Source organism: Odontesthes bonariensis, chromosome 10, assembly GCF_027942865.1.
Source record: "Odontesthes bonariensis isolate fOdoBon6 chromosome 10, fOdoBon6.hap1, whole genome shotgun sequence".
Lineage (NCBI taxonomy): Eukaryota > Metazoa > Chordata > Actinopteri > Atheriniformes > Atherinopsidae > Odontesthes > Odontesthes bonariensis.
The window spans coordinates 10,890,800-10,918,434 of record NC_134515.1 but is presented as its reverse complement, the minus strand read 5'-3'; the positions used below and the strand labels follow the sequence as shown (position 1 = coordinate 10,918,434).

General features: G+C 43.7%; 2 protein-coding genes across 4 annotated transcripts in view; both read left to right on the top strand.

Annotated features, from left to right (window-relative positions):
• arfgef2 (ADP-ribosylation factor guanine nucleotide-exchange factor 2 (brefeldin A-inhibited)) overlaps positions 1-3,547 on the top strand; it is a 39,241-nt gene extending 35,694 nt beyond the window's left edge. For both annotated transcript variants that reach the window (XM_075476227.1, XM_075476226.1), the window contains exons 38-39: positions 1,094-1,211; positions 1,908-3,547. In XM_075476227.1, the coding sequence (XP_075332342.1) occupies positions 1,094-1,211; positions 1,908-2,072 (283 nt within the window). In that variant the 3' untranslated portion in view covers positions 2,073-3,547. The remainder of the gene's footprint in view (positions 1-1,093; positions 1,212-1,907) is intronic.
• Positions 3,548-5,842: 2,295 nt separating this feature from the next.
• Positions 5,843-27,635, top strand: part of bcl2l1 (BCL2 like 1) — a 35,534-nt gene continuing 13,741 nt past the window's right edge. The window contains exons 1-2 of one of the 2 annotated variants that reach the window (XM_075476229.1): positions 5,843-5,987; positions 10,398-11,176. In XM_075476229.1, the coding sequence (XP_075332344.1) occupies positions 10,613-11,176 (564 nt within the window). In that variant the 5' untranslated portion in view covers positions 5,843-5,987; positions 10,398-10,612. Of the gene's footprint in view, positions 5,988-7,000; positions 7,212-10,397; positions 11,177-27,635 lie in introns of those variants that run through there. The other variant, XM_075476230.1, reaches the window with a different exon arrangement.

Sequence of the window (27,635 nt, the reverse complement as noted above, 5' to 3'; positions counted from 1 at the left end):
ATAACAGAGGAGCTTAATGGTGCAATGAAATATCAAAATTCAGCAACATGCATGACTTAATTCGGCTTATTTTTTGTTTGTTTTTGGTCTTGCCATAGGATCAGAGAATAAAACAATTGACAGAACAAATGTGACCTTTAAAAAAATGTGCTTTCTGTTGCTCATTAAGTTTTAGAGCAGTGATACTCACTATTTATTTCACAAGAGCCACATTGGCAGAGCAAAATCAAGGGAAGAGCCACTTTTACCACAACATACTAAAGTCCCCTTTTGCAAATATGCATTTCTACATATAAAACATCCCACAAAAAAAGAAACAACACAGCCAATACATTTTCAATTCAGACCATATTTGCCTTAATACTGGGATGAGCGGAAGCTGGCATGCATGTCCTTGACTTTCTTCATGTTGTATTTGTAGTTTGTTGTTGTAATCATAGTGAGACATTCAGGATGAGCATGGTTTTTGTGCTGATTTTTAAATCAAAAACCGATCCATGGTGCCTGCATCTCGCGCTGGCTAAAGGAGCTAGCATGCACTGCAGTCAGGTGTGAGGTGGTTTAAGCGGGCTGTGTTGCCAGGTTTAACAGAGCCCCCTTTAGGAAACACCATTAAGCCTTAATTAATACTTAATAAAAATACTTAATACTGTGCAGTATTCGCTGTGTGTTATTTGAAAAAATGTATTGTTATTGTTACCATATTGTTATAAGCTACTATGCGAGTGCGAGCCGCCAATTAGAGCTTGAGGAGCCGCACAATGAGTATCTCTGCTTTAGATGAATAAGTTTGATTTGCAGAAGGTGCAGTTGTGCCATTTGTTTTGTGGTAAATGAGCCGTACTCTGACACGTGGCTCATGCCTCATTATAGATTCATGAGCTGTACACCGTGTGCATGTTTTGTGGAATATATCGACATGCTGGTGCAAATCACCTTGTTGTGTTTGTCACTTGGCAGCTGCACTTACTGCGATATTTATCATTTAGTAGCTGCTGTTGGTGCCTTAATTAAAGATTTAGTTCATTTTACTGCAGCAGCTGTAACACTGTGGTCATTGTGCTCATAACTGTGTATGTGATGTCATTGTCAGGGTGTGCAGCGAAGCTCTGGGTTACTTCATCTGTCTGACCTCGGAGAGCCACAGAGAGGCTTGGAACAGCCTGCTGATGCTGCTGCTCACCAGGACGCTACGGCTGCCCGATAACAAGGCAAGAACGCAAAAACCAGACGCTTCCTGTTACATATCAGTGAGAAATGCAGCGGTGAAGAGCTGCATTTCAGAGCTGTGGTTAGAATTCAACCCGGATCAGAATTTAAAGAAAGGTTTTGGGTCAAAATAGACTTAAAAACTTTATAAAAATGTCAACTAGCTCAATATTTTCATTTATTCCAGTTTCATTTAATCATTTGTTCCTTTGCTGTCATCCATGAATCATGCACTGTCAGCATGGATGATTCATTGTGGCCCATGACTCAGCATTTCTTGGCATTTTGGGCCAAAACTCGGACAGTTTTTATTTAGAAAACAACCTCGCATTCAACTCGAAACAGTAGAAAATGTTGGCGCCTTGCAGCAAACCGCCGAATAAAAAAAAAAACCCAAACAGTTAAATTGGACTGGCTGGCACCATTCTCTTGTGCAAGAGACATTTAAACACATTTTAAGTACAACAAATTGTGTTTATTTGCCTGAATGCACTTTGTGATTCAGTGAAATTGTCCTTAATGGGAACAACATGCAGCAAACGGGCTCGATGGGCTCACAGCAGCGCCAACACGTCCAGAGCCACGACCTTTGGCCTGCCGCTCACTGTGTTTTACGTCTGAAAACATGAGAGAAAGTGTGTGAAATCTATGGCTTGGCTTGCTCTGTGGTGCTAACTCCCAGTTCTCTCCTTTTTTAGTTTAAGCCTCACGCCTCCTGCTACTACCCCCACCTGTGTGAAATGATGCAGTTTGACCTGATCCCGGAGCTGCGGGCCGTCCTCAGGCGCTTCTTCCTGCGCATCGGCTCCGTCTTCCAAATCGCCGCTGCTGAGGGGGCGCCTGCCTGGACTCCCGCCTCCTAGGAAGGGTAACGGGAAACGAAAAAGGGGCGGCGGATGCAGATGATGAGGTCTGAGGGACTCTCTCCTCTCTTTGGGACTGGATCGAACTGCTCAGACGGGCTGCAGAGTTAAGGAGGAGCGTGAAAAAGACTGTAGCTTTTCGGTTTCCGTTCAGGACTTTGCATTTAAGTGTTGAGCTTTTCTACTGTGCTTAGCGTGTAGAAAAACCTCGGCCCTGTCCCTTCCTTCCTTCCTTCTCTCGGGGATGAACAGCACTGTGACCGACACTCCCTGCTGACTGTTGTCATTCGTCGTCCCCATCGCTCTCATCTCAGTGACCAGAAAGGAAATAATTTATTGTTATCGTTGCAGATCTTGGTTCTAAAGGTTTGTTGTGTTTTTTTTTTTTTTTTTTTTTTTTTAAATTGCTTAACAAAGAGACACTGAAGGATACCGCTGAGTTTGATGAACCTTTAGGTTTGTTCTTTGTGGGGGAAAAAAACGAGTTTTTGGCCACCTGTGCCTGTCAAAAAAAAAAAAAAAGATCTTATCAAAGAACGTTCTATCAGTTCCCAACCTAAAGCATCACTTGTTACTTTAAAGTTTACGCCCCCCCCCCACCCATATCGGTGTTATTTGGTAGCAGGCCGTTGCTGTTGTTGGAGAGACTGAAACCTCAGCTGCAGGTAACACTATCAAAGATCTTGTGCAGCTTCGTTTATGATTTCTCTGCTCTCGTGCACAACCGTCCTGTCGTGTTTTCTTGAGCTTTTACCTATTTATTTTTGCTCGTTTGCTTTAATTTGTTTTTGTCGTTTTTTTTCGAGGTAATTTCTTGTTTACAATGAAATGTTGGGTGAAATATCGGCTTCATCTCTTCCCCCCTGTGATGCATTCCTGCTCGTTGTTGACCCAGTAAACTTCACGCTAGGTTCGTCTGGCTCTGGTTTCAGAATCGACCGATCTATCAATTGGCCCTTTTTACGTCCAGCTCTCACAGTCCGTCCCCCCCCCCCCACACACACACACTGTTTTGCACATCAGTTTGCTCATGTATTGACACCGTGCAGTGTATTAACTTGGAATGTCTGTCAGTGTTGATTCACTTTTACATTTAGTTTTACAGGAGGGGTTCAGAAACAGAGCAAAACCAAAACTCACATCCACAGACTCTGCTATCTTGTGGATCCCTGTAGTGTATTCCATGCCTTTTTTTGGAGAAGAAGAAGGATGTATGTAATTATTTAAAGTGCATTTACTATTTTTGAAAAGCATTCCTTCCCTTGCAACTATGGATGTCTACTTTTCTTCCCTAAAACTAGGGATTATATAAATATATATAAATATATATATACAGTAAATGAAAAAGTACAGACTGTAAAGTTTTCAATGTAAAATACATAGAAATGAAAGTGCTATACGGTTCTATACATAATGTTGTGATGTAATCTTCCAAACATTTGGTGAAGTAATCAATAAATCGGAATTCTGATCCATTCCAGTCATTGTTCGTGCAATTCTGGAGATTAAGGTAGGTGCTAAACACTTTCATTCAACAAAAAGGTGGGACAATAACTATTTAAGGGTTTAAATAATTCTCTCCAGTTCTAAAGTTTTACTTATCAGGACATAATGTTAAAAGACAGTAATCTGGTTACCTTACACTGGAAAAAATGCCCCTCCAAAAATAAGTAAAAAAACAACAAATACGAGACGTTTTTGCTTGAAATAAGCAAAAAATCTGCCAATGGAACTAGTGAAAATCGGCTTGTCAAGATTTCTTGAAATAAGATGTGATATTTGGGACTTTTGAGATAAAAGTGATCTTGAAATTAGCTTAAAAACCTCTTCAAATGTAAAAAAAAAAAAAGCTTGTTTCATATGAAATCCGACTCGAAACAATTTGTTTTCAAGACTTCATTTAACAAGATATTCAAGATGTATTGTCTTCAAACAAGTCCCTATATCTGGCTGAAATAGTACTTGTTAGGCAGTTGTGTCTTATATTAAGTGTAATGAGATATTTTGACTAGAAATGAGACAAATATACTTGGTAAGACTTTGATTTTTTTTCCAGTGTACCAGGTTTTACAATGAGGTAAATACAACCTAAGATGAACAACAACATGTCCTAAACAAAACTAAGTCCACTCCATGTTCCAGCAGCTCGTAGAAGCAGCTTCAGCAGCAATAAGTTGAAGTGATGGTTTTCTGTGTGATGTTATCAGCTCTCTTAAGGTCCCACCACTGGTTTTCAAGCAAGGTTCAGGTCTTCCACACTTGTTCAATCTTTTTTTTCTAACTGTGCTGTCATGAACTTTAATATTTAGCATGCTAATTGAGGCCTGTAGAGTCTGAGATGTGGGCCTTTTTTTTCTTTAACTAGAAGTTCAGGGTGAACTTGCTGGTACGTCCATTCTTGGGAAGACTGTCTCAAATAGATGATCTCTCTCACTGTCGCATCACAGATTTAAAGTGTTTTTAAATGTAAATGTACTTTATTTATACAGCCCTTTACAGACAATCCTTACGGTGTACCAAAGTGCTTTACAGCAGGTTATAAATAAAGAGAAGAATAAGTAAAAACATTAAAAAAAACAGTGAAAGCAATAAAAATACAACAAAATCGAATCAGATAAGTGTCATCATACTACTGGGTATTAAAAGCAATCCTAAATAAGTAAGTTTTTAGCCTAGATTTGAAGAGGCCCAGGGACCAAGAGACGCAGCTCAGCGAGGAGCTATATAAATGACCTTATAACCTTCCTAGATTGGTGGGCAGCAACAGTTACTGATGTCTTTCTTCCTTGTCACAGTGTTGACACACACCTGAATGCTCCAGACCAGCAATATCATTTAAAAAACAAACAAACATGTTTTTAAATTAATAATAAATAGCATTTGATTAGCAGCACTAGGCTTCTACAAACCATCCTAATCCTTATGGAAACAGTAAGAGTGGACTTTTACACATAATCCAGCTTTTTTATTTTTTACTTGGTTTTCGTTAAATAAATAACAACACAGTGCAATGTGGGGTCGTATTCACCTGATTTTGAGATCTAAAAAGGATCAGATGATTTTTTTCCCCCATTATTTTTGATCAGATTGAAATTAGCATATGTTCTTTTTTTTCATGCTAGCTGCTATAGCTAAAGCTAACGTTTCGCCTGCAGTTTTGGGGCAAATGGTACTGAGGCCACTTTTAGCCTCAGCATGTTGAGTTTTTAAAAGTGTAATCTAATTGAGAGAGGGTTGAAAAAAATGTGGAACAATGTTGCATTTTTCTTAGTTTGCCCGCAGGGTGGCACTGTGGTCAAACTGGCAGTTGGCTGGAAGCGCTAGTAACAAAGGTTACTATGGAGACCCCTCATATCTTTTGTTGTCAAATTAAGTGGAAAGATGCCTAACAGCTGCTACACGAGCCCATGTAACGTGAACGTTATCAAGCAGTAAAGCAGTAAGTAAACAGGGAAGCACTGAAAATGTGACCGTTGCACTCAACTCCTAACTTCTTACCACTCACACCAGGGTTCAGTGGTGATGCTGTATTAAACTTGCCTACTTTTAGCCGGTTAGCACTAACATTAGCCAGCCACGGCTAACGGTACCTGGAACTTCTTTCCTGTTGGCCCCGAATCACTAAATCAGTGAACAACCCGCAAATCGTATGAAATCAATGAGAAGATTAGGTTTGTTTCCTTTATTATATTTCTTGTAATGTACGTGGAGCTCGTCGGCCATCTGGTTGGAGTGATCTGAGCCAGGCTGGCACTGTGGGTTACGTAGCTGTGGGCGGACCTGCGGTAACTAGTAGCTGGGCTAGGCGACCCTGTCGGCGTTAGCCAAGCAGGCTAGCAATGACGGATTGGATCGCTCCTACCGGGGATCGGTTTGTAGGCCACCAACGATGATTTTGTGGAGACCACCCTACAAGTAAGAGCTTTTTGGTCAACGTACGAACGCAATTGGGGATGTCTGTGACAATGGCGTTGGTGAAATTATGCGAGAAGTAGTAGTAGTAGTAGCGCCAGTGAGGGTGGATTTTCCTTCCTGCTACAGCAAAGAGGTCGACAGATTTGGAAAAACACGCCACCTTTATTTAGTTAATGAGAGATTTTGAACGCTGGGCGTATTTCTTGATTGATTCCGGTTGTAATTAGGAGCTGCCGCGGCTGCTTTTACCCGGCAGATGCACGTTAATGAGCGGTGCAGCTTGCCACTATGAGTCTGCACACGACAGTGACAGCCATCTTCGCTGCAGCCGCCTCAGTGATATTAGCATTGTGATGTTAGCATTAGGTGGAGCAGCGTCTGCCCCTCAGTGCTCGTTCAGGAATTGCGTGTTGAAATGCTCATTACTGCTGTGGTGAAGCCGGTTTTAAAGCCGGAACAGGGTGGTGTCGCAGAGTGGCATTTTTTTTTGTCTTTCGTCTTCTTCATGTGATGTGATTAAATGTCCAGGCCCCGGTGGGTAATGTCAGGAGACTGGGGATGGCCTGCGCTGCCCTCCAGGAGCTCCACCGTTCCTCCAATGGGTAATTTTAGTTTAAAAAAAACGTTTTTATTTTTTTCATTTTTAATTGCAAATATTTGAATTCATGCCAACTGTGTTCGTCACGGAGAAGATTTCAGTTTATTCAGAAAGCTAAAGAGGCTCTGAACACTGAGTGGACATCCAAGTGCTAGTTACGAGCAGAGTATCGAGTAAATATTAATTTACATGGCTTTTCAAGTGTTTTTGGTTTTTAAATGACCTATAAGAGGGAAGACGGTGTAATTTCGCCTCAGGTTGGATGACCAAACTGACGCGTTTTTGGGGGATTTTAAAACCAGAAAGTGCGAGAATTTTCTACAGGATCGATGGAGCTGCGCGAACGCGTTCTGTTACGTAATAGGGGGCGGGGTTGGGCGGGGCGTGCACGTAGGATTGGGTTTGTAGGCGGGCACGAGCGACACACACGCAGTCCTGCATTCAAAGTGACTATCCAACATCATTCCTGCGTTTTGACAGCTTTTGGACAGACAAAGCGACACACTGACAGATTCCGAGCTTTTTTTTTTTCTCCCCCGATTGAAAGAAGCGGAGACCGGACAGAAGATAAACTCCCCTGGTTGGCTTATTTTTATTTTTTATTTTTTTATTATTATCCAGCGCTGGTGAGATATTTTACTCCTCATATCTGAAGCAATCTTTATGTCAGAGAGTTAGGATTGAAGTTTTATGTGAATGTTTCGCCTGGAGATGTAAATGAAATCGCAGATGGGATGGGGGGGGGGGGGCTGACACAGCCTGTTAATAATGTTTAATGCCTTTAAGCTGACTGCTTTATGTGTATGTGACAGTCCAGATTCCACCGTGATAAACATAAAAAAATAGTTAATATTTAAGCGAATGTCTGTTCAAGTGCTACTTTTCTGTGCTGGTGTTCCTGTCGGAGCTACGCAGTGTTTACATCAGTGGTGGCCTATTAAAACCCCAGCCACGTGTTGGGAGCTGGGGACCATGTGGCCATTGTAAACACTGCCGCCGCCTTGGTTGCTTCTTTATCGGCCATGCTGAGCTGTTTTCTCTTTATTTTACGGATAACACGGCTTGCTTGTTAGAAGTTTCTACTGGAACTACAGCAGATCTATTGCACGATCTGGTTTCTGGCCTCTGTTGTGCTCTCAGGAAGAATAGTTTTTTTTTTGTGTGTTGTGTAATGACGCCAGCACCATTTGCATGGAGCTTCCATCCATCCATCTCTCTGTGGCACTCTTAATTATTAGGTCCAACCACTTATCAGCTTAAATGTCAATATTGTTACAGGGAAGGTCAGGTTGCCACATGGCAGCCAGATAGTTTGGGATCACTGGCGGGTCAGTGTTGCTCCCACATCTTTTTTTTGTGTGTGTGTGCCAGTAAAATCGGGTACAGTGACAAGGGAAGGGCTTCGGAAGTCAGCTGCTCTTTGTTTTCAGGGATGCAGCTCTACTTTAATTCACTAAACCGCCTGGAGGACATGCCCAGAAATATTTTCAGAACACTTTGATATGTCTTCGGAAATGATTTGAAGCTGGTGCCGCTGTCGTGATGTAAGAAAAAAGCCGCTGTTTGCTTTTGTAGTGGCATTGAAGCAAAGCTTGGAGCAGCGCAGCAGCTTGTCTTTGTATCCTTTGGGTTTTAACAGCAACAGATACTAATCATCACCGCTAACGTACGAAGAGGCTCCATGTTTTTCCTTATGTCAGCACAGATTTAATATGTAGTAAACTGTTATTTTCTCAGTCATTTGACATGCTGTGAAATGCGTGAAAAATGTCAGCTGTCATGCCTGAGATGTTCTCTGTTTACTTGATTAATGAGCTTCCAAGCAGCCAGACTTTCCTGTAATCTTTTTCAGTGGTTCTCCAGGCTTTCTCGAGGTCTTTTAAAAGGTTTTTCTTTGTGAGTTTTGCTGCTTTTTCACTCATTTTCGGTCCAGGGCCTTAAACCTGAACACTTCCAGAGGAATGTGTTTTTGTTTGTTAAGCCACTTAACTCTGACCTGTGAATTATCCGAGCAGATAAAAGAGGCCCCAACTCAAGGTATAGCCTGTTAGAACTGCACAAACTGTAGTTTCATTTATGTCTGCACATGTTGCAATAAATCACTGCACCTATTTCCTGTTTCCCTGGCAATTTCTAAACAAATGAAGGGCTGTTCCACGCTACTGCACATGGGGGGGAAAAAAAGCCATTAAATCATCACATTTGAGCATCTGGAAGCTGCAAAATGATTTAAAATTCAAAATAGCTGTGATGTCAGATTCTTTGACCGGTAGTTTTCCCTCAAATGTGAATTCTGGTCGCTGCAAACTCTTTCTTTTTGTTTATAACGAGTGGAAGTTTCTGTGAATGATGGTCATCAGTATGCGTGTTTTTATTTAGAAAACCTTAACACCTCAGCTCTGACATGTGAGCCTTGATGCATCGCTGCTCAACCACAGAATTACTCAAGAAATTGTTGCTTGTAGAGTTTGTGAGTTTGAGTTTAGTGCGAGTTCGCTGCATTCTGTGCAGCTCAAACACAAAGGCTGTGTTCGAAACCACATACTACATACTCATCGATCAGACAGTATGCAGAGCGTTTACCCACAATGCATTTCTCTCCTGCCCGAGCCAAAATCAGCTGGCCTGGAGCTGATTTCGCTTAAGCTCTAAACTCTGTAAACTTTAGCAACATTTGAAACATTTTCAGGTGAGAAAGTAGTCGTTTAGATCCCCAACGTGTTGAAAATCTGACAAAATACCGGCAATTTACAATTTTGTTCCCACGAATTCGGCGCTACTAAAGCTAGCCGTAGTGAGCAAGGCACTTCCGGTTATTTTCACAAAATAAAATATCTGTTGCCTTTTATCGTAGGCAAAGCCATTACGATACAATTGGTGCTTTTGTTTTGAAAACAGGAAGTGAACCTACCCTCGTTGTAGCTAGCTTGAAACTGCCGTTTTGACAGGAAATGACGATCGGCCACGTTACGTTGCATCTTGGGTAGTTTGAGTATGAGTAGTAACCTCATGATGCACACCCAACATTTCGGCCAATCTAGTATGCATCCGGGAACTTCTCGCTTACTCAAACTCTCATACTAACTCAAAAAGTTAGTATGAGTAGTAGGAGTAGTATGCAATTCGAACACAGCCATAGACACCCCCGACGGGACAAGTACTGGCAGCTGACTTCTACGATATGATAGAGGAGGAATCTTATCGTTATCATGCTGCGTTTTAAGATTCTGTGTAAACACATTCGGGAATAAAGCCGAGAGCGTCGGGCCCGTTTTTTAAAGACTGAATGGAAACCGCGACACGAGGGCACGGGGATAAAGTGTGTTAATTATTTCACATCACTGTTGGGGTAACGACTTGTCGGATGTCGGTTTTCTGGTGCAGATTCGAAGGGTGTGTGTGTGTGTGTGTAAGTGTGACAGCTTGCAGATCAGTTTGAGAGCAGAGTAGCTGGAGCTGAGACAAACAAGGTGTCTGAAAGCTCAGGCTGGAGGTCGGAGGTCACTGATAAGGACGGGGACTGTCTGCGTGGAGCATCGAGCGTCTCTCTGATCTCTCCTCACTTTCCTCTCACGCTCACTCTCTCCTTCCCAAACGCACTTTTACTCCACCGTTGTCTCATTAGTATTATCGCCATCTGCTGCATATGCAACAGCCCAATTAGAGACATGGTCTTTGACCCCCCTTGTCCGAATTTAATTTGAGAGTCCGCAGCCGTCCCTGTGTGCACACACACACACACACACACACAGATTATCGTATATATGGATGTGCCGTGCAGACTTTGACCTTTCATTGTTGTCTCTCTGCAGGGCCTGAGCTGATTTGTCAGCCTTGTGTAGGTTTGGTTTTCACCCTCCAAGTGTCCTGTGGACGTCAGCTGACCATGGTGGTCTGAAGAGGGGAAACTCAGGGAGAAGCACGGTGTGTGTTCACTCGTAACACGGCGAGGCTTTGAACGACAGAGCAGCAGCAGCAGCAGAAAGACTGGACTGGAGCAAAGAGGGAAAGGATATTTGAACTCAAAATGTCTCAGAACAGAGAACTGGTGGTTTTCTACATAAAGTATAAACTCTCCCAGAGAAACTATCCTCTCAACCACATAGTGCTCAATGAGCCTCCGAACAGGACTGGTGCCGGGGACGGGGGTCTGGGCGAGGAGCAGAGGACAGAGACGCACGCCAACGGGACTTTTACCGGGACCAGTCCCGGGACCCCGCCGGTGTCCCCTCTGAGGCAGCAACCGTTGCCGTCGACGACGACGACGACGCGCCTGGACGCGGTGAAAGAGGCCCTCCGAGACACGGCCAACGAGTTCGAGCTGCGGTACGCCCGCGCCTTCAGCGACCTCCACAGCCAGCTGCACATCACGCCGGCCACGGCCTACCAAAGCTTCGAGAACGTGATGGACGAGGTGTTCCGGGACGGCGTCAACTGGGGTCGCATCGTGGGGCTTTTCGCTTTCGGCGGGGCGCTGTGCGTGGAGTGCGTGGAGAAGGAGATGAGCCCCTTGGTGGGCAGGATCGTGGAGTGGATGACGGTCTACCTGGACAACCACATTCAGCCCTGGATCCAGAGCCAGGGAGGATGGGTGAGTCTCAGAAACACAGAGTGTGCCTCATAAAGCTCCCTTTAACATAGCTGCGTTTGAATATTTGGGTGAGGTTAGCTCAGACTGGCTGCATGGGAAGTTTCCATGTTGATATTTCACTTTATAATAATAATAATAATTATTTATAACGTACTTTACATTTACAACAAAATCTCAAAGTGCTAGAGTGGAATAAAAGACGAATATTAAGATCAAAAGCAGGGACAGTAAAATGCAAATAAAATACACAAATAAAAGTAGTGAGTCCTTTTAAATGCAAAAAGAAATAAAAACAGGACCGAGCATTTAAAGGGAGATCATTAAAAACATTGGGTAAAAAGGTTTTCAGGCCTGTTTTAAAGTGTTTCAAAGGGTTTTTTGTTTTAAAGTGTTCACTTTCTGCACCCCACCTGGCATCAGCCGGGTGGAAAACAGTGTTAACTCCCATCCTTACGCTTCCAGTTACTTGTAGAAATGTGTTTATTTGCTGCTTTTTGTTTGCTTGTATGCAAACAGGTCGACTCCGTTAAGACTCAACCTGTTTAAATGCTCTGTGTTCATGTCCTGGATGCATTTTATGCCCTTTTTTTGCTCAGCCACGAGGCTGGACTGCTTGCCGAGCTTTGAACGTCAGAGCGTAGTATTAATTTCATCAGTCCACGAGCTGCAGGTCGGTCCCCCAGCAGCAGACCTTTCCTTACGGCCGTGACACGGCGCAGGGGTGTGGAGAAAAGACTCTAGATTAGATATGACTGCAGAAGTGGGCAAAGAAACTGTTTTCTGTTGGGAAAACAGTAAAAACGCAACGTTTCTGCGGTCAGCAGCTGGTTCAGCCGTCCTCTAATTGATCAGCAGCTCGGAGCTCAATGAGCTGAATCGAAGAAGGAGCTTAACAGGCTACATCTGGGGGCTTTGTAGCTCTCTTTCAGCCCGCCCGCCCGCCTGCCTGGGGATCGAAGTTCTCATCACAGGGCAGGATGAAGTCCAGGGCTCTTACAGATAGCCCTTTGTTTTACTCTGGTCAGTTGATTGGCTCCGTGCTCTGCGCTACCCCCCCACATCTCACCGTTTTATCAGTATGTTTTTGTTTTTTTCTCTTGTTTTCTCCAACCGAAGCAGCTGCACGAAAGCTTTTGTTGTTTTGCTTTTTTTAAAAATTTTTATCTAGGGTTAGATATAAAGTGGTCCGTCCTGGTACAGTACAGCCCGAGTGTGTGTTTGTGTGTTCTCGTGCTCACTTGGACGGCAGTTAAGGTCAGCTCTTTTCCTTTGTCGCAGTCATTTGATGGTATGAAGGAGAGCGGGAGGGGAGGGGCTGTTTATATCCACCCCGGCGCTGGATAACACCAGGTCGAAGGTCGATCCTATGGAAACTGACATCTTTGTGGCTGAAAGCTTGAAGAAACCTTTTGTTTTGGCAGACTTTGGCTCGGCTGCTGTTCGTACTTTTAAATATCTGGCATGTATTTCGGCGTTTGACTGAAAAATGGGGATCCCACATCACAGCTTTAAAACATAAAACCTTTTAATCGCTTTTATCATACAATGAACCCGATGGGTTCGTTTCCAGGAAATTTAGCAGGTATCTCTTTAATAAATAGATTTTCTTTTTTAACCTTAATGTCACCGTGAAGGAGAGATTTTCCTTTTCTGAGAGCTCTGGGCTGTAATTAAGACATTTCAAACGTCTTCAGTAGTAGTTTGCGGGGGGTTTTTTTGTTTGTTTTTGTGATGGAAATTTCTCATCAGGGTTTCGTCATGGTAACTAAAATGTGTCCACGAGTTGATGGACACGGGGTGAAAACATGTTAACAACAAAGAAGTTGATCTCATTTCCCATGGTGAGCATTCGTAGGTATTTTTAGCGTTTTCATCAGTGTGATCAACACTAATTTGGCAAATCTATGAGCTCATACAGCTTGTGGTTACTGGCTTGTATGTCGGTGTAACCCAGACTTGGAGAAGTCAATGACTTCATCTGAAATGCTAAATGGATCGGTGCGTCGAGTCTTTCATTTCCACTGTTTCACTTCTCCTGCAGACGGGGGGGGGGGGGGCATTGCCATGATCATATGATGCCACTTCCTTCCCTTCTGAGCTTCAACTTGTTTTGTAACGCGTTGTCGATCCTTTTGGGCCGACGGTTCGATGCGACGTCTCCCGCGTTAATTGACCAGAAACCGACTCTGTTGACGTGTCAGTAGGTGGTTTACCGCTACACCCCCCCCCCCCCCCCCCACCTCACAATGTCATCACTGTGGTTTTCGTCTGTTCAAAGCCTTCCCACACCTTCTCTGAAACGCACGAGTCTCTCTGTAAAAAAGAAAAACCACACGGGACTCTGTTGGGTCTTTTTTCTCCCGTCTTTTATTTCCCTCTTTCTTCCTTCCTTCCCTCCCCTGACGCCTCCTCACAGGGATGCAGTCAAAGCCGTTGGCAGATGTGGGTATAGCTGTGAGGCAGGTGTGCCCTTAGTGTTAGCTGATGAAATATCCGTCTGCCCTAAGCAGCAGCAAGGTCACTTTCTCTTTCACTCGGCTATTACTTCGGTTTCACGATCTTATCGATGCAAATTCTTGAAATATTTGCTGTTTTTTAGAAGAATTATTTCAAAGAGGTTGGAGGAAAAACCAATCTTGGGGTATTCTAACAATTAAAAATGGGTGTTAAATCGATATTTTCCAGCTTAATCGCAAAGTAAAAGGGTTAGTTTGTTGAACTGAGGTCAGGGGTTTTCCCCCAAATGTTGGGAAATTAAAGTGTGGCAGTCGAAGCTCGAAAACAAGCTTGTATTCATCATGTAGTCATTTTTCTATATGACTCTACATTTAGTTTAACAGTGAGGAGTTTGTCACAGTCATTCTAGGAAAATTCTAGATGATTTTCAGACTTTAATGTTGTTTTTTTCCGCTTTTTTGGGGGGCTGGTGGTTGAATTTCTTAACAGGCGCCGTGCAACAACAACAATCCGTCTGAATATAAGCTGCGTTTTCACAAACAGGTGCTGGAAAATGCTGGAAAAACAGTCGAGTTGACAGTTAAATATTGAAAAGTGAAAGGTGTTTTGCACCACATGGCAAACCTCGCCGCCATTAAAAACTGAAAACCTCAGCTTAAACGATCCCTTTGGAGCTTGTTTTGGAGCCTCCTCTGTCCAGGGTGCTGAGATATTTAGGAGTAGGTAAGGATGTGAAATGAATGTGCGCAGCCGGATTCTCCTTCTGCAGCTGAAAACGAAGCACAGGAGTAAAGCCATATATCGTCAGATAATAAACCTCCTTGGCAGACAGCAGAGGTAGAGACTGTGCCATCGACCTAATAATGCCTTTTCCAGCAGAGCAGGCGATGGCAGTGATTACTCAGTAGAGACCGAGCTGCCTCAGGGTGGGGGTACGGGGGTTATTACCAATTATAGATGAATTATATCTCAACAGCTTCTGGGGAAAACAATGTGTTTTTCCCCTCTGACAGACTAATAAAGGCCGAACTCGCTTAGACAAACCACGCTGCCGTGGTCTGGGGACGCTTGGCTGCAGTCAGATGGGGATGAGGGAGGGTTTCGGGGGGGGAGAGACACCATTAGCCCAGTTGTTGCACTTTGTGCTCGCGATAGCTTCAGTGAGGTCAAAGAAAAGTTAAGTACATGAGGAATGAGCTCGTCCAGTCCAGTGTTTCCTTATTCAGTTTAGGTTTCTCTCGTTCTCGATCCCCTCAGACACTTTGGGGCTACAAATAGCACGTGCTGTGATGACATAATCGGCCATTAAAAACAGAATAAATCACAATCACTAAAGAGACGAATGTCTTTTTAAAAAGTACACATTTAAGTGATGTATTGTCAGTAAATCCAGTAAAAGGTGAAACACTAACAAAGGTGTTATTTTTGCCTTTTTAAAGCTGGATATGTGAAATTCCTCTTGGCCAAAGCAGTCCATTGTTGTCTTAAAATAATAAATAAAAATGGAGGAAAAAACCCCACATAATGTAGTTCAGTGGAACATGAACAAATAGCTTTTTAAAAAAAAAAAAAAAAAAAATCCCTTTTCTTGTCTGTGTAGGTGTCGTTTACCAGAAACTATTTTTGGGGGTTTTTTTGTATCTGTTTTGGGAAATTACCCTTTAAAATAAGATGAAAACATTAGCATGATGGCAGAAAACCAAATCCAGTTGAGAGAAGTCGGGACGAGCGTGTCGAACAAAGAAATGTGCCGTGACAAACGTGTGATTATCAACATATATGAGAAGTGGGATCCACTCTGTGGGATCCACTCTGTGGGATCCACTCTGTGGGATCCACTCTGAGGCTGTAATTGAAGGCCCAGAGAGGATACGTCCATCGACTTGTTTTGACTCGGGGAAACACCTGAGCTTCCTTTGTGCCTCTCTCCTCTGCAGACTTATTTACTCTCAGCCTCTCTCTCGGTAATTAACATGCATGTAGGATGCGCCGTTGGATCGGCGGAGTCGTCTGTCAGGCGGCTCTAACGTAGAGGAGCAGGAAATCTCACCCTTGGGACTCATCCAGACCGCCTCCTCCTCCTCCTCCTCCTCCTTCCCCCATCCCAAAGCCTCTCCTTCTATACATCCCTCCCTCTGTTCTCTCCCGTGTCCTTCCATCTCCTCTACGTGCACGCCACCGTCTGCCACCGATCGATTTCTGTACCTTATTTTTCTTTGTGCACCTCCCCTCCCCGCTCTGGTCATTGTTTCTCAACTGCTTTCTCTCCCTCCATCTATCGCAGACGTGTGACCACGCACCTCCTACATCTCGCCGTTCTGCGTTTGTCTCTTTATTATGTGTAAAATAACATCATTTGTATGGATTCCATGTGACTTGATGTTGTGGCCGCCGCCGCCTCACCTGCCCAGCTGCCCCCATTCCTTCGCCTTTCCCTTCGTGCGGCTGATTAGTCGAGGGTTTCGTTTCTTGTAGCCGGCTGGTTTGGCTTGTAAGTTTCCCAAACTGACGGCGTGCTCGAGCTCTCACACGTGGCGTGGGGTTGTTATTGTTGTCTCACATATTTGAGGATTTTTATTGTACGGTAGGCGCACTGCAGCAGGGGAGGGGACGGCGCCGAGTCAGACTGATCACGTGACTCAAACAAAGGACACGCATGCACCGAACATACACACACGAGGAAAAATTCGCTTTACTGGCTTTTTCAGTTGTGCCCACAGGTGTGTTATCGCTCTGTGGACACAAAACCGTGGCAGAAAAGGACGAGCCGATGGGGGGGGGAAAGCGACTTTGTCTTTGTCCCTTTCTTTAGCTGTGGACACACACAGAATCCACACCCAGACAATGCTTCCACAAACCCTTTTCTGCATCGAATCAGCGGCGGCTACTTTTGTTCCGACGGCGTCGGTAAACGCCTCTGTGTGGTGGGCGGCTCTGTGCAGATGGATGCCATGAATGTAGCTGCTCAGCCATGGACGTGTCCCCATTGTTTTTCTGTGCATATGTTAAACACGTTACTTCTGTGACGTCAGATGTGTGTGTCAGAACGGCAGCAAACCAAACTGCGTGAGATTCACTTGCCTGCAGGAACACTGGGCGTATATTACGTGTTTTTAGGTGTTTTTTTTTTTTTTTAGTTTTTTTTTTTTTTACCAACATGTGTCCTGCTTATCGCTTCATTGCTTTTAAGGAGAGAGACATGGCAACGCTGTTTTTTTTTTTTACCTGATTTTAAAAAATGGATGTACCATTCCTGAGATTTCACAAACCGTTGCAAAGGACACTGGAGCACAGCTGGAGCGATCATGTGGAATAATTTACAGTACTGTGCAAATGTCTTGATCCAACCCTCCCAAGCAGCCAGACCTTCTTCCAGTCTTTTAAAGTGGCCCAGAGCATAAGTTCTCCAGGCTTTCTGATGGGTTTTCAAAGTTTTTCTTTGGATATTTCCTGCTTTTTCACTCATTTTCAGTCCAGTCCTTGTACCTGACGTGTTTTTTTCTTTATTAAGCCACTTAACTCTGACCTGTGAATCATTCAGGCAGAAAAAAGGCTCCTAACTCAAGGGATGAACCAGTGCTGTGTCCACACATAACAGACAACTTAGCAAAGAAGCCATTTTAAATTGGATCTTTAGGCACTTTGTTCCCAGCAGCCTGTCACACAGACACATCATTTGTTCCCATTTCTTTAGTTGCATCTGTGAAAAACAGCAAAGATAACACAGTTTGACAGGCAGAAAACAGGATTTCTGCAGCAACAAGGTGATTCCCAAAGAGCTGTTAGCTGAAAACTTGGCATATCTCAGCATGGTGTGCAGTGTGTCCTTAAAACATTTGAGAAAACTGGACAAGTGGAGGACAAAATAAGAAGTGTCAGGCCTAAAGAACTATCTACAGCAGATGAACAGGATCTGAAAGTGATGTCCTTAAGAAAGAGGAAAAAACTCCAGCAAAGACCTGACACAGGAGCTGAGAGATGCATCTGGACCTTCAGCTGATCCATCTGCTGTTGGTCCAAGCCTCATCAGAAATGGGCTCCATGGAAGGGTGGCTGTCAAGAAGCCATTCTTAAGGAAGGGAAACAGGGAGAAAAGGCTGAGCTGTGCCAAAGGACACAAGAAGTGGACTGAAAATCAGTGGCAGCAGGTCTGATGGAGGGATGAATCCTCCCCAGAGCCCGGAGCTCAACATTACTGAAGCAGTGTGGGATCATGTTGGCAGAGAACGGAACAAAAGGCAGCCCACATCCAAAGAAGAGCTTTGGGATGTCCTTCAAGAAGCCTGGAGAACTATTCCTGAAGACTCCTTAAAGAAAGGACAGAAAGCTCGTCTGAGAGGGTTCAGGCTGTGTTGGAGGATAAAGGAGCTCAGACCAGATATTCACTTTAAAGCATCATTCATGCGTGCACATGTTGCAATAAATCACTGCACCTGTTCTCCTGTTCTCTTGGCAATTTCTAAACAAATGAGCGATCGTCCAAGACTGTTTCACGGTACTGCACATTGGCAAAAAAAAACAATTAAATCATCACATTTGAGCATCTGGAAGCTGCAAATGTTAACTTAATCAGAATAAAAACAGCAAAATAGCTGCGATATCAGATTTATTGACCCGTTGTTTTGCCTTTATATCGTGAATGATTATTATATTGGCACATTTAGATAAATCTGCACCTTTTTCCAGGTTTCCTAACATCCTCTAAAGAAGACTTTTGCACAGTCCTATATGTTCCAAATCACTTGATAGTCACTGCGTGTGTTTACATGTGGGTGCAGAGTTGATGGAACAAACACAATTAATAGATCAATGCAAGGCACTGTTTTCACCCTCTGAGACTATTACATATATATATATATATATGTATATGTGTGTGTTCTAGCTGGGAGAATGCCCTTAAAACAACGACTCCCCTTTGTGTGCGTGCGCCTGTTTACAGCTTCTGTCAGAACATCAGTTGGTCATGTGAAAGACGGGACCTGCAGCCCCAGAGCGTCCCTCACACACAGGAAAACACTCAGCAGGGATACATGAGTGCATCCCCTAATGACTACGTTTGCAGCATTTCCACTGAATCTGAATCTCTTCATCTGTGTCTCCTCTTCTGTCGTTTTATAAAAAAAAAACAACACACTGGTGTCACAGCAGCGAGGCGTCCCTGCGTATGATATCCAGATGCTGTTTATGTTCACAGGACAGATTTCCAGCTGTGTAATGGATGGATGTGTGTGTGTGTGTGTCCGTACGCTGCACGCCAGCACGCTGCACGCCAGCACGCTGCAGAGCTTTGCCAGACTGGCAAGGCAAGTTTATTTGTACAGCACAATTCAACTACAAGGCGATTCAAAGTGCTTTACAGATACATTAAAACAGTAGAAATTAAAAGCACAATTTAAATTTTAAACAAAAAAGAAAGAAAGAAATAGATAGAATCAGATAAAATCAATAGTTAAAATGTGATTAAAGGGATAGTTCGCCTCTTTTGACGTGAAGCTGTATGACATCCCATATCAGCAATATCATTTATGAACATCTTCTTACCCCCTGCTGCGTCCTGGGAGCAGAGTTCCAGCCTCGTTTTGGTGTTGATGAAGGTAGTCCGGCTAGTTGGCTGGGGCCACAAAAATAAAGCGTTTTGCTTCTCAAAACAATATGCGTTCAAAAGAGTAATACATTTGCATCACAAAATCGTTCAACAAAACGTATCACTGCGTGCTGTGTAGACCGTTCAGACCGAGCAGTAAACACCGTAACAGGTGCGGCTGTCGGCAGGTGGCTGAACGCAGTGATACGAAGGGAGAGAAAATAGTGCCAAGCAATTGTGAGGTCTGACTTTTTCCTGGAGAACGATTTTGTGACGTTTTAAAGACGTTTTATTTTTTAAGCCCCAGAAAACTAGCCGGACTACCTTCGTCAATACCGAAATGAGGCTGGAACTCGGCTCACAGGACGCAGCAGGGGGTAAGTCAATGTTCATAAATGATATTGCTAATATGGGATGTCATACAGCTTCATGTCAAAAGAGGCGAACTATCCCTTTAAAACAGTAGAAATAAAAAGCATGATTTAAATTTTAAACAAAAAAGAAAGAAATAAGAACAATAGATAGAATCAGATAAAATCAGTAGTTAAAATGTGACTTAAGTTTTGAAACTCGAGCAGACATCAGCCCCCCCCATGAAGCCCAGTAACGCAGTGGAGAAGGAAGACGAGGTTGTAGACGGGCAGACGAAGGCAAAGCGTGTGACTCAGCTCGATAAGGACGCCGTATGTAGGGCAGCGGGTTGAAACGACGTGAATGGTGAGGTTTGCGTGTCGTGCACGACTCTAAACGTGCAGCGTGCGTGTCGTACGAGCGCAGCAGCTGGATGTTTGCGGTGTGGAGACGCTGCCTCCAGTTGCCTTCTCGCTGCTCCACTTTTTCATAGCTTAGTGGTGAAATCAGGTCACGAGCATGTACCCCTCCTCTCTGTCCCCCCCTTTCCCTCTGTCTGCTCATTCCCTCGTTTTCTTTCTACTTCTTCCTCTCCAGCCCACATCCCGACTCTTTCTGCTGGGACGGAGTCATTTTTCTTTTTTTGTGTGTGTCTGTCTTCGTGCAGCCTGCAGTAAAGCCACAGCATCTCCATCCTCCTCCACTCTATCTGGCTTCTCTCTGCTCTCCATGCACATATCTGTGATCAGATTAGAAGGCATATCATGGGATTAGTGAATCTCATGGTATGCATTAAAGTGGAAGAGCTGAGGGACGGGGTAGAGAGCGCTGATGAGTATTTCATGGGGAAGTGGTGCCCAATCTTACAAAGGACTAAATGATGATAAAGAGCATCAAGGGCATCGCTGTTATATTCATCAATGAAAGGCCGGAGGTGTGTGTGTGTGTGTGTGTGTGTGTGTGTGTGTGGGGTGGGGTGGGGGGGTACACAGAGAGGAAGGAGATAATCGAACCGGAGAACAAAAAGAAACTTGTCTTCATCTGCTGCTGAAGTATTCCTCGGGGAACGCTTTCTTTCAAGTCGTCCCACTGTATGAAACTGTAGCGTCAGTGATGTGGTTTTTGTAGAAATTTGTCTGCCACCTCTTGCTCTTCTCCTCGTGGGTTTCCCCCCCATCTTGGCTCGGTTTCCAGTCATTTTCATCAGCCCTCTCCTCCCAGCTTCACTCTCGTGTTCTGGTCTGGTTTCTCTTTTTTTTTAAATTTTTTTTTTCAGACAGAAGCAAAAAACTAACTGTTACATTATTACAGTTACATGGTAAGAATAGCAAACAATGTATTCTTTTTCAGTATCTGCCCAGTCTTTTTTTTTTTTTCTTTTTCTTTACAAACAAACAGATAAATAAAACAGAACTACAGTCCAGCAACAACATACACATCAAGCCAGAACACAAAACCTAGATCACCAAAACACAAAAACACAACACCCTAGGAAGTCTACATAGCGTACTACGGAAACGTGTTGCATTCACTTAAAAAAAATGGGTTTTTCTTTCTAATTTATTTTTGGGTTTGTTTTTCGGGGTATTTTTTTCTGTTTTTCGTGAGATTTCCAGTTGCGTAAAGTTATCCTGCACCCTGTTATCATAGCTAAACGACACCATGATTTTCGGCCTTTTGACATTTGAATATTATTTGGAAGCAGTCCCAAAAGACACAATGAAGGGATTTTGGTCAAGTGCGTACCACTGGTCTGGTTTCTTTTGCTGTTTGCCTGGCGCCCCGCTTCCCTTTGTTTCTCCGTCTTAACTGGTGCTTTCCGTTTTTCTCTCTCCTCCAGTCCTCCCAGACAGATGGCAGGTCTCGGGGTCATGGTGAGGTGTCGGGGTGGGGTGATGGCCTACAGGGTGGTGCGTTGTGTTGCTGCTGGAGACATCCAGCCATGGAGTTATCTCTGGTCGTCTTCGCTTCAGCTGCACCGTCTTAAACATGTGCGCTCGCTGCCAGACGTGCACACACAGTCCAGAGTCTTCGGTCTTCCCGCTGCTTCTCAGCGGTGTGTACGTGTGTGTGTGTTCGCTGACAGAATTGGGTTCTGTAGAGAGACGGCCCCCAGAGTGCGGCAGGGAACAGATTGGAGTCTGAGCCTCCTTGTCCTGACTCATTAATCTCCTCTTTAATTCATGGTCTCACCGCCGGCTCAACTCAAGACGTATATACACACACACAGCGTTTTGCTCCGAGGTCCAAAAGTAGAAGGAGTACATACGGGCCACGTTGGTGCTTGGCACAAACACTCGCGAGTGCCTCCATCAAAGGAAGGTTTCCTCTTCTTTTTTGTTTTCTTTTTTTTTTTCTTCTTCTGCTTGGAAACGATCCCTCACATTCAAACCGGTTCTGCTCCTCCGCCCACACAATTCCTTAAATGCCAGCATGCTTTGCATAGCAGTCATGTTGCAAAGAACACCGAGTTTTAAAAAGTGTCAGACTGTTGGATCACAAGTGGAAGATAATCTTCTGGCTGAGCTTCTGTTGGACTAAAAAAAAAGGTTAAAAGTTCTCATCTTGCCACTTTCTCACAGGCTGCCTGACTTGACCCTGCGCTGCGACAGTTGGGTCTGTTTGCGCATTGGTGCTGCTGCCTGTCGGCTTTAAAATGTCACGTTCTGTAACTCAGAGCGGCGCCTCAGAAAAATATGCCGAGGGGAACCGCGTCCAGAGCTCCGTAGGTAACGGAAGAGGAACTTCTCCTGTACGAAACATGCACATTTTAAGCATCACGGTTCGAATGAATGCACTATTCATCAGTGTAATATGCATTTTTCATATTGTCCTCTCACAGTTGGTGTATTTTTGTCAGTCCGGGTTTTTTTTTTTTTTTAAATGTAATTCATTCCTTTTTTCCCCTCCTGCTCATAAAAAGGCCAAAACTTAAATGTCTGAGTTGAACGTTTCACTCCTCGGTAATTCTGTCCTTTTCCTGGTTATGTGAAGTTTTTTTGGCTGCCGACCTGATTCCCTTATCCAGTCAAATGCCTTTGCAATTGTGATGCGGCTGAAAAAGGGACGGAAAGCCTTGAGGAGGAGCAGGAAGAGATGGAACTCGTGGAGTTGATGGGAACACTGATAAAGAGGGAGGAACAGACCCTCAGATTGTTGGCTTTTCTTCTCAACTGCATGCAGATTTGAAGCGTTAAAGACTCAAACTGTCATCATACAGCCACAACACCACTAGAATAATAAAAATACCGGTTGTTTATAATGAATACAATGATTCTAATCATATGATGAAGATGGCACGGCATAGATGAGCATGACATTTGTGAGGTTATGCTGCGTTTGAGCTGTGATGCTGAAGCCACTGTGTCTTCCAGCAGTACGCAGCTGAATCGGGTGCCGTCAGAAACTGAGATCATTTGGATGTGTTTCTGTGAGGTTGGATGAATTTCTCCACAAATGCTCAGGAGTTGTAGCGCTGGTTCGATCCCCAACAGCCACAGTTCACCTGTCAAAGTAGCCTTTTCCAATGTGTTCTTCACTTCTCTGGATAGAAGCACCTGTTAAATGTCTGTGCAAAAAAAATGACCTAAAATATGGCAGAATAGTCAAAAATCAGTGGAAAACATCAGGTCACGGAGACATTTTGGGGGGGTTTGTAAGGACGAAGGAAAAGGGACACGCTCCACTGTGATGTGGGCTTGCAGTGGTGACACTGCTGTCCAGAAATGTGACCTTCGACCTGCGTTAAGGATGCACGTGTGGGGCTTTCGTTGCTCCATTCAGAGAGAGGAAAAGTCAGCGTCTCCCCCTGCGTGCTCCAGCACATGATGGGAGTGAACCATTGCCCTCAGCTAGATGATAAGCGGTATCTCGTGCTCCCCAGACAGATCTTTTTTGCAACCCCCTGATGTGCTGTCATATGTATTTTACTCAGGAGCCGCCTGCCCTGCATAGCCGCTCTTCCGTAAAGTCCTTCCTCGGGTTCTCCCGTCTCGGCGGAGGACTGTGGCTTCTGGGTTTGTTGTCGGCATCTTGAATTTGGCCGAATGCTCAACTCTGTCACGAACTGATGCTGCCAAGTGTTTTCCCCTTGCATAATAATGGATCAGAACTTTCTATCAAAACATGTTTTTTTCAAAACCTTGTCCAGAGCTCTGTCACAACACAACTTCCTTAAGGGGTGGAGACTAGTAGGGGTCTTTTTTTTTTTTTTTTTTAAAGAAAGGGGGATAAAGTCCAAATCCAGAGCTGTCTCAAAGATAAAGGAAACTAGAAAGAGTTTTTCCTGCGAAACAGCAGTGAGAATGCTTATGAGCAGAATGGGGATAGCTGACCATGCTAAAAACAGCTGAAAATAGTTCAATTTTAGCAGTAAAAACAGTTGCTAAGGTATTGGTTGAAGGAATTTTGTGATTTTTGTGCACTACCAAACTTAACCTTGGAGTAAGTCAGAGAATTTGAGAGGTTGATCTCGGTTCAAGGCTCATAGCTGAAATTCTGTAAATGCGAGCTCTTTAGTAGTTACTTTGGCTGAAAGAGGACAAATTTTCCTACATTTTAAGGTTTACTTTGTTTCTCTAAGTTAAACTGTGTGAAAGTTAGAGGAATTTGTTTAAAAAAACTGAAAAATTTTAAACTTATCACTCAACTGCGTGCTCATTCATAAAAATCAAGAAACTGTTTTTGAAACTGTCATATTTCAAAATTGGCTGAAGATTTGAAAAAGCTGAAACAATTGGGTAATAGCTGAATGTCTTGTGACCCATATAAAGCTTGAATGGCGTCTCTAGCTGAAAGCATGCAGAAATAGTTGGAAAGAGGAAGATGATTTGGAAGAGCTGAAAGCAGTTTCCATTAATTTGAATGACGGGAAAATTGTATTAAAAGTTGAATATCTTAAAAAGTGTAAAAGTTGAAAACACCAAAAATGATAGCAGGAATCTGCTGAAAGAGCTGAACGTATGCAGGAGTAGTTAGATGCCGAAAACTGGCGGAAGAATAATAATAATAATAATAAAGAGAAACAGGAACTTAATAGTGAGAATGCTTTAAGGCATTCTCACTATAAACAGAATAAGCTTTTTGCTCAATCTGGACTTACAAACTCTAACTCCTCTGAAAACCTTTACTTTATGTATTTGAATAAAGCAGACGGCATGTTTCATATATGATTGGGTTCATCATTTTAGACACAGTTGGTCCTTCAGCCTGACTGGGACACTTTGACATCACGTCAGTTTTCTCTCTGGAAGTTTATCCAGAGCTCGGCTGATGAGCTGCATCTCTATGCGGGCCATTTGTCAGAGTGTAAGTCAGAGGTCACCGCTCTCGCAACTTCATGCCCTGCCTGCGTGAAGTCATGCAGTTTCTCCGGTCAGAACATTGTGTCATCCCATCCTCCTGTAAACAGCGTTTAGTCAGCCCCACGGATACAGCGGTGACTTTACTCAACAAACAGAAACGCATGAAAGGATGTTACACGCTGTTCTCTGGGCACACGGACACTGCTGTGTGTGTGTGTGTGTGTGTGTGCGCATGAAGCCACGTGTTGTTCGCGTGTAAACATCCCAAGTGTTGCAATTTACAGGAAGTGTTGCTCAGCAGCAGCCGGGACCGATGACGAATCGAGTGCATGAAAGAGTCCTTGTGATTCTCAGGGACCACCAGAGTCTGGAAACTCTCCAACTCTGGTCCTGCTTTCTCTTCTGCCACTTTTTCGGATTATTTACCTTCCCGCTGTGGATTATAAAGTCTATAAAAACTTTGATTGTTTTGTAAATTGTACCTAATTAGGAAGTTGAGAGACTTCTAAATGTGGCCCCCTCAAACGGAAACTGAAAGAAGCGTTCGTTTCTGTAACTTTCATCCCGGCTGCTCATTGAAAGCCGGAAGTCGCCTTGTGTTGTGAGTGCAAACAGCGTGGCACACTCCTTCACACCCACTTCATGACACATGCACAAGGAATTCAAAAATCCTCATAGATGTGTGTAGTGATGTGTGTGCACATCAGATATTTCCTTTTTTTTTTTTTTTAAGGTTTATTCTGAGGCCATTTTGTGAATTTAATCGCAGACGTACGAGGATTTGGCGTGAAACTGTTGAACCGTCGATCCTTATCAGCTCAAATTTTAAATCCCAGAACCAAGAGGAAGAATGAAATGATTTATAAAAGTTTGGAATACCAAAACCCTAACCTCATCCTCCTTGACTCATCACAAAAATGTCACTGTGAAGGATTTATGCGCACGCCCTGCAGAGCGTGACCTCGCACAGATCGAGTAACTTTCCACTCTGCCTGCCCCGCTCATATGTCTCCTCTCTCTCTGGGTGGGACTGGTTCATCTAGATTTTTATTTTGTCATGTCATTGTTCTTCAAAGAGCGTGTTGCACATATACACACACATAGTTTGGCAGTATCCTGCCGCCACTTGTGGTCAGTGTGGAACGTCATGTGATCTATCGGTTGCTAGAAACTCAGGAGAAACTCATCCATGCATCCATCTCCAGTAGACTCGATTACTGTAACGCTCTTTTAACTGGACTTTCCAAAAAGAGCATTAAACATCTGCAGCTCATCCAGAACGCTGCTGCTGGAGTTTTAACCCGGACTAAGAGATCTGAACACATCACAGCAGCTTTAAAATCTTTACTCTGGCTTCCAGTCAGTCACAGAATAGATTTTAAAAGCCTGCTGATGGTTTACAAATCCCAGAACGGTTTAGGCCCAAAATACATCTGTGATGTGTTCAGAGAATATAAAGCCAGCAGAGCTCTTAGATCCAAGGACTCAGGTCAGCTGGTCCAGTCCAGAGTCCAGACTAAACATGGAGAAGCAGCATTTAGCTGTTATGCTGCAAATAAGTGGAACAAACTGCCAGTGGAGATTAAACTTTCACCAAATGGAGACATTTTTAAATCCAGGTTAAAAACATTTCTGTTCTCATGTGTCTATGCATGAAATCTGCACGATATCTTTTAACTTATCTGGACTGTTGTTTGTTTTTAAATTCATTTAAATTGTTTTATTTGTTTCTCTTTATATTCTTTTATGTATTTTTTAATGCTTCTTCCACTGCCTGCTGCAATGCTTTTATTTTATGTAAAGCACTTTGAATTGTTTTGTACATGAAATGTGCTATACAAATACATTTGATTTAATTTGATTTGAACTGCCAAAGCCAAGAATCCAATAACAAGTAAAAACCGGGCAAGTGTAAGGATTTGAGCCACGATATATTGTGATGGCTAAACAGCTGTGTCATCACATTTTCACAGCGTTTTCCTGTTCTGCAGTGGTCAGGACCTAACAAAATGGTCCAAAAAAAGGAAAATCAGTGAACAGGTGACGGCTTCAGGGGCAGGTTGGCTCGTTTTGACTAACGTGAAAGATGCAGTGGCTCAAATTACTGAAAAAGTTGATTCGGACTCATATAAAAGGGCTCAGAACACGGTTTGCTGTGCATGCGGCTGCTCCACATGCTGTCAGAGCTTTGCACTTGTGGCATTCGTCTTCACAGATCGATTACACATGCAACTGTGAATATAAACACTGTTCTTTTCCAAAGTGTCCCCGGCTTATTGGATTTCAATCTGTCTCCGGGCCCACTTTGCCTCAAAGGAAGAGGCTGTGAGGCGAAAATCAACGTCTGCTGTGTCTGTCATGGTCAGGGGGTTTCGCCATCGGGGGATTTGAGCGTCGCAGCTTGTTATGGTGCAACACCGGAGCAACCAACAAATCAGAGCTGACGAATGGGAAGCTATTGCTAATGATCGTTAAAATGCTCATTTCTCCACACGTGGTATCGGGTCATTCATCAGCCGCGGACGCACTCCGCACACATCGCACGCGCTAATCAGCTGCTTTCTGGTCGCCGTGGCAACCAACTGCAGAATCTTTTTTTTTTTTTTTTTTTTTCCCCGTGCCCCCCTCTACTTTTTCCACTCCCCGTCTCTCTTTGAATCCAACCTTTAGCTTTCATGAGCTAATCCTTCCCTCATCCTTCTTTTACCCTCCCCAGCTAACGAAGAAAGAGAAACTTAAAGACATGGAAAAACAGGATGGAGGG